We start from the raw sequence: 12,386 nt of genomic DNA, 5'->3' as shown, positions 1-12,386 counted from the left end.
CCGTCTTGCCGGCGTAGCGTACTTGCAGCCACGCCCTCACGTCATCCACAGTATACATATGTTTGCTTTTGTCTTGGAATGTAGTGGATTCACCTCAGTTAACGCGGAATCCTCATCCCATTATGTCAACCTCAGTTTGCTCACAGAATTATATTCTCAATGAAGTAGATTATTAAAAAAGAACAACAGCTACTTATTAAAAGTATCTTTAACTGGAAATAAGCTTTTGGGTAGTCTGAATTTGAATAGAGACTTGATAAAGGTATAGTATACGGAGGAATTCCCTCTGTGGACCCCCTTCACGCGCAATAAGAGGTTTATCCGTTACTGGTACATAATTTAACTCACATTCTGCTTTTAGCAAAAGGCACATGTTGGTATTCGCTGCATATAATTTGGCCAAATAGTTTTACATGTGTACACCGCAGCTATAATGCTGTAGAGGCAGAGGAAGTGATGAGCTGGCAGGAGTTCAGGACGCCCCCCTCACGCTGTAACAAGGCCACAGGAGGGGTTCGTGACATTCCTGGCCTCTGGGAATTTCTCAGAGAGCAGAAGGATGTGCAAATGGAGTTCAAAGAACCTCGATTCCCTGCCAAGGGGTTTTACCATCCAGATGTGGATCGGCCGGGGACAGCCCTGGCCGGCAGCGGCTTTGTCCTTGAGGAAGACCCTCGCCTGTTTGACCCAGCCTTCTTCGGGATCACGGACATCGAAGCAGAAACCATGGATGCGTCCCAACGCAAGCTTTTCGAAGTTACGTACGAAACTTTTGAGAATGCCGGCGAGACCTGGGAAAGCGTCTCGGGGTCCCGTACCGGGGTATTCGTCGGCGATTTCGCCTTCGACAATTACATATCACAGACGCGCGACTGGGACTATTCAGGAAAGCATTCGGCCACCGGATCATTCCCGAACATGCTGGCCAACCGCATCCATTATGTCTTCAATCTCAAGGGGCCGAGCGTGCTCCTCAACAGCGTCTGCACATCTGCCATGTACGCCCTTCACACGGCCATCATCTCCATGCGCAACGGCGATTGTGACTCTGCCATCGTAGCAGGGTCCAACTGGATCATGGACCCAAACTCCCATATCGCAATGGGTAAATTAGGTGCCCTATCTGCGACTTCAAGAAGTCATACTTTCGACGAGTCTGCCGACGGCTATGCTCGTGGCGAAGGCTTTGCCGCAATCTACCTGAAATGGCCGTCGACGGCTCACCGATTCGTGCATTGATCATGGGCACTGCAGTCAACGCAAATGGCCGCACAACTGGGATTACCAACCCAAGTGGCCCTGCGCAGGAGACTGTTCTTCGGGAAGCGTAAGCTCTCCTGATGCTGCCATGTTCTCCCGCGGAAGTCTGTGCTGACGGTACATACTGACGTAGGTACAACGACGCCGGGGGGCTCGATCCTTCGCAGACAATGCTACTAGAATGCCACAGAACCGGCACACGCGTTGGCGACCCGATCGAGGTTGAGGCTGCCGGCAATGTCTTCGGTCCGCATAGATCTGATTCATACGAAGACCGCCTGGTAGTCACCTCGGTCAAGACGAATTTCGGTCACCTTGAGGGTGCATGCGCCTTTCCAGGCATCTTGAAGGTTGTATCAGCCATCGAGGCTGGCGAGATACCGCCTATTCTCGGGTTCAAGTCACCAAACAAGCGTATCGACTTTGACAAGGCGAAGGCTCGCGTGGTCACAAGCGTCGAGCCCTGGCCTTAAGGACAAACTAAAGCGAGCCAGTGTGACGTCTGCAGGCTTCGGAGGGACAAATGGGCATTGCATTATTGACCATGTTCACAACTACATCCCGGGCTATGTCAAACCTGGAGTCATCCACGACTGCGCCAAGAACGTGAACGGCGTCATTGGTGTCAATGGACATGTCAGTAACGGCACCAATGGCGTCAACGGACACACACCGAACGGGTTTACCAACGGCACGATCAACGGCACGAACAAATCCAACGGCGATAGCCACCGGAGACATTTTACAAAGGCTGATGCAGCCACTCGTCAGCTGGTTCTGCTTCCATTCTCGGCACATAACCAGGCCTCCCTCCTAGCCAATGTGGATGCGCTGTCCGGGGTTGCACACAAACACTCGCTGGCCGACGTGGCCTACACATTGTCTGCAAAGCGTTCGCGCTTTTCCCACCGAGCTTATGCCGTGGTGGATAAGAGCCATATCGGAGAGTCCGGACCCGGTCTGAGCCTGGAGACGAAGGCTTTCTTTTCGTCCCAGGCCTTGCGCGTCGGATTCGTCTTTACCGGCCAGGGCGCACAAAGGCACGCCATGGGAGCCGAGCTTTTCGAATACGGCACATTCCGGGACACGATCTCGTTCCTTGACCTCGTTCTCGCCGGGTTGCCACATCCCGCGCCATGGAAAATTGCCGACATTCTTGCAGGGAGCTGTGAGAGAGAACTGATCCAGATACCTGCTGTGTCATAAACACTGTGCACAGCCCTTTAGATTGGCCTCGTTGACCTCCTCGCATCTTGGGCTATCCGACCGGTCGGCGTTGTAGGACATTCGTCCGGGGAAATGGCAGCGGCATACGCAGCATGGAAGCTTTCCGCTGCTGAAGCCATCACGGCCGCCTGTTATCGCGGCTACATCGTTGCTCTTAACCAGAAATTGGGTGCCATGCTAGCAGTGGGCCTCAGCTCTGCCCAGGGGGCTGAATATCTGCGACAAGCTGGTTTGGAGGATCAAGTCAAAGTCGCAGCGATCAACTCCCCGGACAGTATCACCATGTCTGGTGACGCAGATGCTATAAAGACGCTGCACGCCATATTTGACCAGCAAGGTGTCTTCAACAGGGTACTGAAGACGGGCGGCCTCGCATATCACTCTCACCATATGCTTGCACCTGGGCAGGATTATTCCCAGGTGCTTGAAGCCGCATTCCATAGCCTCTCCAAGACTGAAGTCACACTGAAAGACCACAAGTATCCTTCAGTTCCATGGGTCTCGTCTGTCATCCCTACTAAGGACATGGCCGCTTCCAAGGAGGCCACCACGCCTTCGTATTGGAGAGCAAATCTAGAATCAGCGGTTCAGTTCAATGATGCTGTGTCAAATTTGGTCAACCTCCCGGACTTGTCTATCGGAGTTGTGGTAGAAATGGGCCCTCACCCGGCGCTCAACAGCCCTTTCGTTCAAATCATAAAGACCCTGGGCAAGTCTGTACCGCACATCGCGACGCTGAAGAGAGGTGAAGATGCTCGCAGTTCTCTGCTGAACCTCGCTGGCCCATTATTCGCTCTGAATGCGGATGTCGATTTAGTAGCAGTGAACGCCGTCGAGGCAGAGGACCATCAGGGAGTGCCTGGGCTGGCTCACGGCTGTACAGCTGTTGACTTAACCCCATACCAGTATACATACGGGCCCATCAGGTACAATGAGAGTCGTCTCAGCAAGGAGTATCGCCTGCGCCAAGTCCCCCGCCACGATCTGCTCGGATCCAGAATCCCCGGCACTACGAGACTGCGACCACAGTGGCGTGACATTATTCGCCCAAAAAGTCTACCTTGGCTGGATGATCATCGTGTTGCGCCCCACGTCCTACAACGGCCGACTCGTCGACGCAGAAGATTGGTATGCTCGCTTCGCGGACATGGGCCTCCAGTTCGGCCCTTCGTTCCAAGGCTATTCGAACATCCGCGCAGACCCTCACAAGAACGTAGCCTCGGCCAAGTTAGCTCTCAAGACTACGGCTGGCATGTTTCCGGGAGGCGAGTCTCCTTACCCGATCCACCCGGCCCCTCTAGATCTGGCAATTCGCCTGGGCATCATGGCGTGCAACGGCGGCCAGGCGGATACTGCCAGTGTCCAGCTCCCCATTCACTTCGATCAGATGCAGTTCAAGTACGGCCGCCTGAGCGGCCTTGATTGGGCGACTGGTGTCTCTCGCGGTGAGCTGCGGGGACTGCGTGGCGCCTACGCGCAGATACAGATGTTGGGCGAGGAGGGCGATGTCATTCTGAACGTCGACAACATGCGCTTCGCAAGCCTTAACAACGAGCAGCAGGCTTCGCCAGGCAATCCCCAGTCCAGGAGCAAGGCCTTCTCCAGCCCTTTCGCGCGCCTCGTGTGGATGCCGGACGTGCGCACCATGAGCAAGGAGCAGTGGCGAGAGCTTTTCGCTGCTGGAGAGCAGAGCACCGATTCGAAGTCGCCCTGCCTGACCAAACTGTTCGACTTGCTTGGCCACGTGCAGCCGGATCTTCGAGTGGCAGAGGTCAACGCTGGTGAGGATAGGGGTGTGGCAGAGAGAGTACTTAAGACGCTGACTGGTTCCAACGGTATAAAGCGTTACAAGGAATACACCTTGGCAGATGCCTCGCAGGAATGTCTTGACAAGGTCCAGACGGCCACATCAGGATTCAGTGACGTCGAATACGACATTATTGACATTGCAAAGGACCCCAAAAGCCAAGGTTGGGTGAACGAAGCCTTCGACGTTGTCCTGTTGCCTATCTCAGGGCATCAAGATAACTCTGAAAAGCAATCTTTCGTGAGAAACTGCAAGTCGCTCATTAAGCCAGGTGGACACCTTGTGGTGATAGAGCACGTTCAAGGGCTGGCCAGGTATGAAAAGTCGTGGGAGGATATACTCGTATCATCTGGCTTTGAAAGTGGCTCTGATTTGACTGTGGAAGAGCCCGCCGAGGGCGACTATCGATCGGTTGTCACATTATGCACTCTGGGTACCATGGCAGACAAGTCCAACGGGCATAGCACAGAGGAAGCCGCAATCTACCTGCTCTACGGCAACAAAGGGCAGCCAGCGCTTCTGCCTCTCCTGGCTGGGGCAATGGAAAAACGCGGACTTCCCACCAAGTCTATTACTCTCGATGAAGTAAAGGGCGCCCTACCACCGAACGCACGAGTGGTGGCATTCCTGGATGGGGAGAATCTGTTGTTCGATGCCGACCAACACCGTATCAACGTATTTAAGTATCTTGCATCGACTGCATCCAGCATGCTGTGGATCACCTCCTCCGGCATGGTGAAGGGGCAGAGTCCGGACGAGGCCTTTGTGGCCGGCCTGCTGCGAACGCTGGGCACGGAGAACCCTTCAGGACACTTCCTTTCGGTCGACATAGATGCCAAGGACTTCAAAATAGAGGACGAGCACGAGTTGAGCGAGCTGGTTCGATGTCTGGCTGATCAGGAGTCTGCACTGCAGCACGTTGCACACAAGAGCAGCGGGGGCGAGGAGCCTGCGGCGGACGAAGTGAACCGCGAACTCGCCTGGCAGGACGGGCTCATGTGGGTCAGCCGCATTGTGCCCGACGCCGGGCTTCAGGATTACGCCGAGGCAGCGTCCACGCCAGAGGACCAGGACTTGCAGACGGTTGCCCTGGGAAGCCAAGGCCCTATCCGTGCAGCCTTCGGGGTGCCGGGGATCCTCACCTCGCTGCACTTCCGACCTTACACCGAGCTGTGGCGACCCCTGCCGAAGGACGCGATCGAGGTCAAGGTAGAGGCGGTTGGCCTCAACTGGAAAGACCTGGGGCTGTGCTCTGGGCGGTTCGACCAGAATAACCTGTCGAACGAATACTGTGGTATCGTTTCTCAGAAGGGCTCAGACGTCGCCGGCCTTGAAATCGGTGATCGCGTCTACGGGCTCGGAAAAGGACACTTTGGAAACTACACACGAGTGCCCGCGGCTCTGGCCCAGAAGCTTCAGACCGGCGTGGACCCCGTTGAGGCCGCGACCATGCCCCTGGTGTACATGATAGCAGTGTATGCCTTTGAGCACGTGGCCCGGCTGCGGAAAGGCCAGAAGGTGCTGATACAATCTGCCTCTGGCGGCCTTGGCCTGGCGGCTATCCAGCTTGCAAGGTCCAAGGATGCTGAAGTGTTTGCTACTGTTGGGACAGAAGAAAAGGCACGCTTTCTGTCCGAGGAGATGGGTGTTGCAGCCGACAACATTTTCTCGTCGTGACCCGTCAGAACTGCCTCGTGTAGCCGGAGGAATCCAAAGCGGAGGTTTCAACGTGATTCTGAGCACGGCTCATGGAGACATGCTTTATGAGTCTATCAACGCACTGGCGCCTTTGGGCTGCCTTATTGATGTGGGCCGGATGGACGTGACTAGCTCCAAGACGATGGCCTTGGAGCTCTTCCAGAAGAGCGCGGCCTTCACCTCGTTTGATCTGGGCATCCTTGTTGACCACGATGTTGGCCTCGGCTCTGAGCTGATGCAAACGGTGGATGAGCATTACCGCGCTGGACGCATCGGCCCCATACGGCCTCACACCGTGTCGAGCATCTCAAACCTTGACAGAACCCTTCTTGAGCTATCCAAGGGCAAGCATACTGGGAAGATGGTGGTGTCGTATGAGGACCCAAGTTCTATGATCAAGGTTCACCAGCCGGTCTCCCATGCTTATTTCGACCCGGGAGCCCGCTATGTCCTTGTCGGCGGGCTGAGTGGCTTTGGCCGCTCTATGGTGAGGTGGATGGTTGGTCGCGGGGCACGAGACATAATCGTGTGGTCCAGAAGTGGCGCAACAAACCTCTCTCGAGAAGCTGCCGCTCTGAGTGATGAGCTGAAGCTGCAAGGTGTCTCTGTCCGGGCCGTCGCCTGCGATGTCAGCGACCGAGACCAGGTCATGCGCGCCATGGGCGAGGCCAGTTCTGGAACAACCGTGCGAGGAGTGTTCAACTTTGCAGTATCCTACCAGGACGTCTCTTTTGACAAGATGACGGCGGAAATGTTCCACCAGGGCATGGCCGCTAAGGTCCTCGGAACCAGAAACCTCCACGACGCCACGGTCACGATGGGGCTGAAGCTGGACTTCTTTGTCATGACCTCGTCTCTTGGCACGATGTATGCGTTCCCGACTCAGAGCACCTACTTGGCAGCCAACAACTACATGGATTACTTCGCGCGCTACCGTCGGCGTTGCGGGCTGCCGGCGACCACTGTGGCTCTGGGTTTCATCAACGACGTGGGTTCTCTAACGACGCCGTCACGGTCAATGTCATCACCCGAGCCAAGGCTCAGACAGTAACAACCAGCCAAGTTCTTGGGTTGTTAGAGCCGGCGTTTGTTGGTATTGATGACCGCAAAAGATGCGACCAAGAGCAATGGCTTGGCCAGCTGCAGGATCCGCTGTCGGAAGCAAACATCGTAACCGGCATAGATCCGGCTGTGCTAGCGACCGTGAGGAGACATGAGGCCAAGAAGTCCAAGTCACAGTACCAAGGATCTGGCTCGACTCCGCGTTGGTATAATGATGCACGCGCGTCCCTGATGCTACACGCGGTAGAAGACGCACGGAGAGCAAGAGACGGGGCAGCTGGTGGGTTGCGCAACCAGAACAACGCAGCTGACCAGTCCCCAGCCGCGCAGCTTCGACGGCAGTTTGAGACATCAGTTGCTTCGATTCGAGGCCGGGCTGGCATTGACAAGAATGCCATGCAACAGACGGTCAGGCTTGTTTCCGATGCCATCGTGGCGTCGGTGGCAGCAATGCTCTTCGTCGACACCTCGGCCGTCAATGCGAATAACACGGTGGCCGATCAGGGCATCGATAGCCTGCTTGCGGCTGAGTTCCGAAACTGGCTGCATGTTTCTTTTGTTAAAAGCATCAGCATGTTGGACCTGATGGATCCGAGGACTACCATTAACGCTTTAGCCCAGGGGATTGTTGCGGAGGCCGTTGGGTCATAAGGCTAAGCATTCAGGGAGGGTTGTTATCAAAGGGAACATTGGGTGCCAAATAGTTCTGCCGCTTATATAAATCTGGCCTGGTCCTCGCAGAACACCATGATCTCCACTGATGCACGCAATGGCGGGTATGTATGGAATGGTCGTTGCAAATGTCATCAGGATTGAGGTCCACAAACTTGAACATTGCAACTTGTTCAACCTTTGGCAAAACATGTTGACAACGGACCTAAGTTCATTCTGCAAGTTCAGTAGGCTGTCAATACCCCCAAACATCCCCACCCCACTGCTGCACTTCCGTCGCGCATACTCTCATTTGCACTCAATCGTATCGAAATGGCGCTAATAACCTGCACAAGACACACCACACCCTTTTTCATATGCACTTCTTTTAACTCTCTTAATTTAACTTTAATTTATTGAAAACTTATATAAAAAGAAAGCTACTTCTTTTTTAATTTTATTTCTTTTTTTTATTATTAAATTAAGTATATAAAGGAGGAGAAATTTGCATTTAAATTAAAGTTAAATTTAAAAAGAAATAAAAGGGGGGGGTAAAATTTAAGAATTATATAAAATCATTAAGGGACTTAAAGTAAATTTAACTATTTTTGCTTAAAAATATACCCTCCTTAAAATTTAAGATTCTTCTTTAAAATTTAATATTAATATACCTTATACCTTTAATATTCCCTCCGCCCTCCTTAAATAAATATTAAAAGAATTTAAAAAAAAGTAGCTTTCTTTTAATATAAGTCTTTATTAAATTAAAAAGGTATATATAATATAAGAGGTAAAAATAATTAAAAAATAAAGTGCATATAAAAAAGGGTATGGTGTATCTTATGCAGGTCATTAGCGCCATTTCGATACGATTGATTGCAAATGAGAGTACTGTTTGAGGGACTAGACTCGCCCGATACCCCACTTACGCAACTTTTGACGGGCTACAGGTAGCGGTTCGAAGCAGTTTTCAAGTATCAGACCCTCAGTGAATCGACTCAACTCACTTGGGATCTACGTTTTCCCAATCGCCGACGTCTCAACTTGTAAAGCTGCCGTCTTTGACATCCGACCTGTTGCCAGGCGGCAATAAACACGGATCAAAATTTGAGTCAGAACCGGGGTCCACTTGTGCCCGGCATTTGATCATTTGTCCACTGCTTGGTCTTCCCGTCAAGCTATTTTGGTGGTCGAAATATCCCAGGGCTAGCTCTATTCTTCGCTCTGGAAAAGAGGGTGCGAGCATTGTCGCGCTCAGGACGCCATCCATCTTGTTACTCACACAGAGAAAGACCCTCGGCGATTGATTTCTATATCTACACAATGAGCCCGCATATGCTGGAGCCTGAGGTCGTAGCCCCGCTCCCTCCGAAGAAAGACGTCCTACTCAATGTGCGTACCGGCAAGGTTCGGCCATTCGGCGGTGGCAAGCTCCGGTCCGCTATCAAAAAGCATCCACGGCAAGGCAGAGTGCAGGTGACAGAACTCGGACTGGTTGGTGACGAGCAGCAGTATGCCTTGCATGGCGAAGTGGATAAGGCGCTTCATGTGTACTGCGAGAGCAATTACGCGAAGTGGAACGATCTGATTCCAGACCGAAATCAACAATTCACCGTCGGTGGGATTCGGCGAGAATCTGTCCTTCAGTGGCCTGAACGAGGGGAACGTCTGCATTGGCGACAAGTTCCGGCTCGGCGCCGAGGTCGTCGTGCAAGTCAGCGAGCCGCGCCAGCCGTGTTACAAGCTGAACCATCGGTTTGAATACAAGAAGATGTCGAGGCTAGTGCAAGACACGGGCATGGCAGGCTGGTCCTTCCGTGTCCTGAAGCCAGGGTTCATCCAGGAGGGCGATGAGCTTGTCTTCGTCGAGCGCATGTACCCGCAGTGGTCGCTGAACCGCGTCCAGGATTTCCTGTATCGCGAGGTCGACAACATGGAAGCCAATGAAGAATTGGGTGGCATGCCAGAGATCGGCGGCGAGATTTCAAAACTCTTCAGAAATCGGGTGGAGAAGGGCGTCGAAGATATGAGCAACCGCCTGGATGGTATCCCCGGAAAGAACCGACTTCATCTTGCTTGGCGGCGCTACAGATTAACTGAGAAGGAAATGCTCACACCGAGCATCACAAGACTAAGTTCCAAGCTTGATGAGGCAGACGCCGGCATGAGTGACGAGGAGTCCCGCCTGGGGAAGTTCCACACGTTCGAGCCAAGTTCGGGCCGGATGGCAAATTCTCCAGGGCATATTCTGTTATGGCTGGGGATATGAGGTCATTCGAATTAGGAGTCGCCAGGGATGATTACTCTAGGGGCGGCTCGGAATATCTGCACAATCTGCTGAAGTTCGGAGATGTTATCCAGGCCAGCAAAGGCTATGAAGCGCCACATACGGCCCAGAAGAAAGAGAATGGTAAGCATAGACGACACATATTTATCATCGGGGGCATCGGAGTTACCGCCTTCTTGCCTGAGATTCAAAGACTTTGGCTAGCGGGCGAAGACATCGAGGTACACTACGCCGTCCGCAGTCGGAAAGATGTGGTGTACTCAAGTTGTCTCCCTCCAGAGGGTGAACGAACTTTCGTTTACGTAAGAACCAGGGGAAAAGGCTCTGTATTCGGAGCATTGTACCAAGCCTTGGGAACCACGACAGATTGGAGACTTCCGTTTACACTTGCGGCCCGGCATCTTTGATGAATGAATGCCGTGAGTTGACAAATGAGCTCCAGTACCCAATGTCCCAGCTACACTTTGAAGAGTTTGGCGGGGCAAATACTGGTACCGGCGACCCTTTTGAAGCCGAGATCGGAGCCACGGGACAGATATTGCAAGTTCCCGGTGGAAAGTCCTTGTTGGATGTGCTAAACGGTGCAGGGTTCGACATCGAGCCATCTTGTATGGTGGGTAACTGCGGGACTTGCATGGTCGAGTACTGTCAAGGTGAAGTCTTACACCAAGGCCTCGCCCTGGATAGCTATCAGAAGGAAAGCACATTGCTGAGTTGTGTCAGTCGAGGGAAGGGAAGAGTCGTCATTGATTGCTGAGTCTTGTAGTTTTGATATGAGCAGGGGCACGTTGTAAATGAGAAAATTCCTGCAGCATTTTCCGCCATGTAGTATTGTGCTAGTGATCTGGTGAACTAACTGAAGCTCAATATCAGACAAATTGCCCGCTACCAGGGGTTCTTTTCACCGTTGTGCTGGTCCAATTTTGCTCCTTCCGCACCCGTGGTCTGTTCTTCATCCCCAAAACATCACATTCTCTGAGCCTGGACACCCAACATCACGTAGTAGGCATTCATCCACTCGATGCGATCGTCATGGTGTGTATATACCGAAGCTTTCCCTTGACCATGCGAAACTCATGACTGTCCGGAGCGTTGCTCAAGTGCTGGAAGATATTGATCACATCAACCGAACCAAACGACTCATCGATAACGTAGCGCCTGTTGATGTTTGGCGCCTGCGCGTTGTTAGTCGGTATCCCGGGCTTGCAGCTGTCGGTAGGGGACCCGTTGCCGGTGTACGCGGAGCCCTCGAGCCGGGCACAGGGCGTGCCCCAGGGCACGGCATCGATCGCGCTCTTGTTGCTCCACATGTCCAGGTAGGCGTCCGCGGCGTTTTTGAGAGCCTCGCGGCTGTCCCGCTCGCCGACCGGTATCATGCCCCAGTCCTCCTTCAGGACCCACTCGAGCGTTTTGCTGGCGTTGAAGAGCCAAGACCCCGTCGTGGAGACGACCGAGTCGACCAGGTAGACGAGCATGTCGTTGTCCGGGTCGTGGCGAACCTGTGTTCCCACGACGTGGGGAGACGCACGATCGGTCATGATCATTTCTGTATACGTAGCACACTCTATGAGGTCCGTGATGGTACGGTTGTGGTCTACGTGCAACCTCTTGCCGAGAACGCCGGTGGTGATCTCCCTCGTTCTGTTGTTCTCTATGTAGGTGAGATTGTGAGGGTTTGCGCCTTCCAAGTTGCCGAGGGATCCATTGTTCTGTGCGTCGACCAGACCGTGGGCAAACTGTAGCATTCGCGTCTGGTTACACTCGGCACCAAATACGGCCACGAAGAGGGAACTGGCAACAACGCAAGGCGAAAAGCGGACCATTGTGTCTGGTGGCTGTATGTTCGGGACTGGTAGTTTCTGGTGCGGATCTCTGGCGTCCCAGCTATTCTTTCCATGAAGAATATGAGAGTCTTTTATCATCGAGCACGTCACACCCAAACCATCCAGCAGTTCAAGTGCCGTCCCGCCTATATTAAAGTAACACAAAATCCGGTAAAATGTAGATCTTTGAGGAGGCCCGGGTGGTCCCAACAAATTAAATTATAGGAGCTTTTCGGCAACGGGCTGAAAGAATGAGCAATCTAGAGTTAGATGGCCTAACAGAAGTACGGCAGATGTTGGGATGCATTAATATTTCCCCCTTCGCAGCAGTTCATTTGCAGTCATTAGAGATATACAAAGGAACAAAAAATGGTCCTCAACACACCAGTCCATGATGGAAGATTACAATTGGATGTAAACACGGGCTTGCATCTGAAAGACAAAAAATGATTAGTTATGTAGTTGCTGCGACACATCATGGGGCATTACCCATGTGAGTAGATGGCTTGAGTTGCATGTGCCAAAAAGTGTTGCCAAGCGCCATGGCATACCGATCCGTCTTCTACAACCC

The 12,386-nt window shown here is 52.9% G+C and overlaps 5 protein-coding genes across 5 annotated transcripts; 4 read left to right on the top strand and 1 right to left on the bottom strand.

The window, feature by feature from the left end:
* Positions 1-456: 456 nt before the first annotated feature.
* INS49_007798 (uncharacterized protein) lies at positions 457-2,466 on the top strand (the record flags this gene model as incomplete). Its single annotated transcript, XM_043168545.1, has 4 exons — positions 457-1,174; positions 1,255-1,327; positions 1,394-1,715; positions 1,747-2,466. The coding sequence occupies 4 exons, from the start codon at positions 457-459 to the stop codon at positions 2,464-2,466; spliced, it is 1,833 nt and encodes a 610-aa protein (XP_043026225.1).
* Positions 2,467-2,559: 93 nt separating this feature from the next.
* INS49_007797 (uncharacterized protein) lies at positions 2,560-5,971 on the top strand (the record flags this gene model as incomplete). The annotated part of the gene is made up of 2 exons (XM_043168544.1): positions 2,560-3,364; positions 3,414-5,971. The coding sequence occupies 2 exons, from the start codon at positions 2,560-2,562 to the stop codon at positions 5,969-5,971; spliced, it is 3,363 nt and encodes a 1,120-aa protein (XP_043026224.1).
* Positions 5,972-6,050: 79 nt separating this feature from the next.
* Positions 6,051-7,705, top strand: INS49_007796 (uncharacterized protein; the record flags this gene model as incomplete). Its single annotated transcript, XM_043168543.1, has 2 exons — positions 6,051-7,039; positions 7,105-7,705. The coding sequence occupies 2 exons, from the start codon at positions 6,051-6,053 to the stop codon at positions 7,703-7,705; spliced, it is 1,590 nt and encodes a 529-aa protein (XP_043026223.1).
* A 1,323-nt stretch (positions 7,706-9,028) lies between these two features.
* Positions 9,029-10,758, top strand: INS49_007795 (uncharacterized protein; the record flags this gene model as incomplete). The annotated part of the gene is made up of 5 exons (XM_043168542.1): positions 9,029-9,253; positions 9,300-9,918; positions 9,990-10,294; positions 10,435-10,600; positions 10,751-10,758. 5 exons carry the CDS (start codon positions 9,029-9,031, stop codon positions 10,756-10,758), a joined length of 1,323 nt encoding a protein of 440 aa, XP_043026222.1.
* Positions 10,759-11,002: 244 nt separating this feature from the next.
* Positions 11,003-11,815, bottom strand: INS49_007794 (uncharacterized protein; the record flags this gene model as incomplete). The annotated part of the gene is made up of 1 exon (XM_043168541.1): positions 11,003-11,815. The coding sequence occupies one exon, from the start codon at positions 11,813-11,815 to the stop codon at positions 11,003-11,005; it is 813 nt and encodes a 270-aa protein (XP_043026221.1).
* Between the last annotated feature and the right edge of the window lie 571 nt (positions 11,816-12,386).

Source organism: Diaporthe citri (genome assembly GCF_014595645.1).
Source record: "Diaporthe citri strain NFHF-8-4 chromosome Unknown scaffold_3, whole genome shotgun sequence".
Taxonomy (NCBI): domain Eukaryota; kingdom Fungi; phylum Ascomycota; class Sordariomycetes; order Diaporthales; family Diaporthaceae; genus Diaporthe; species Diaporthe citri.
Note: the sequence above shows the minus strand (reverse complement) of the source record. Positions and strands in the feature narration are given on the sequence as shown.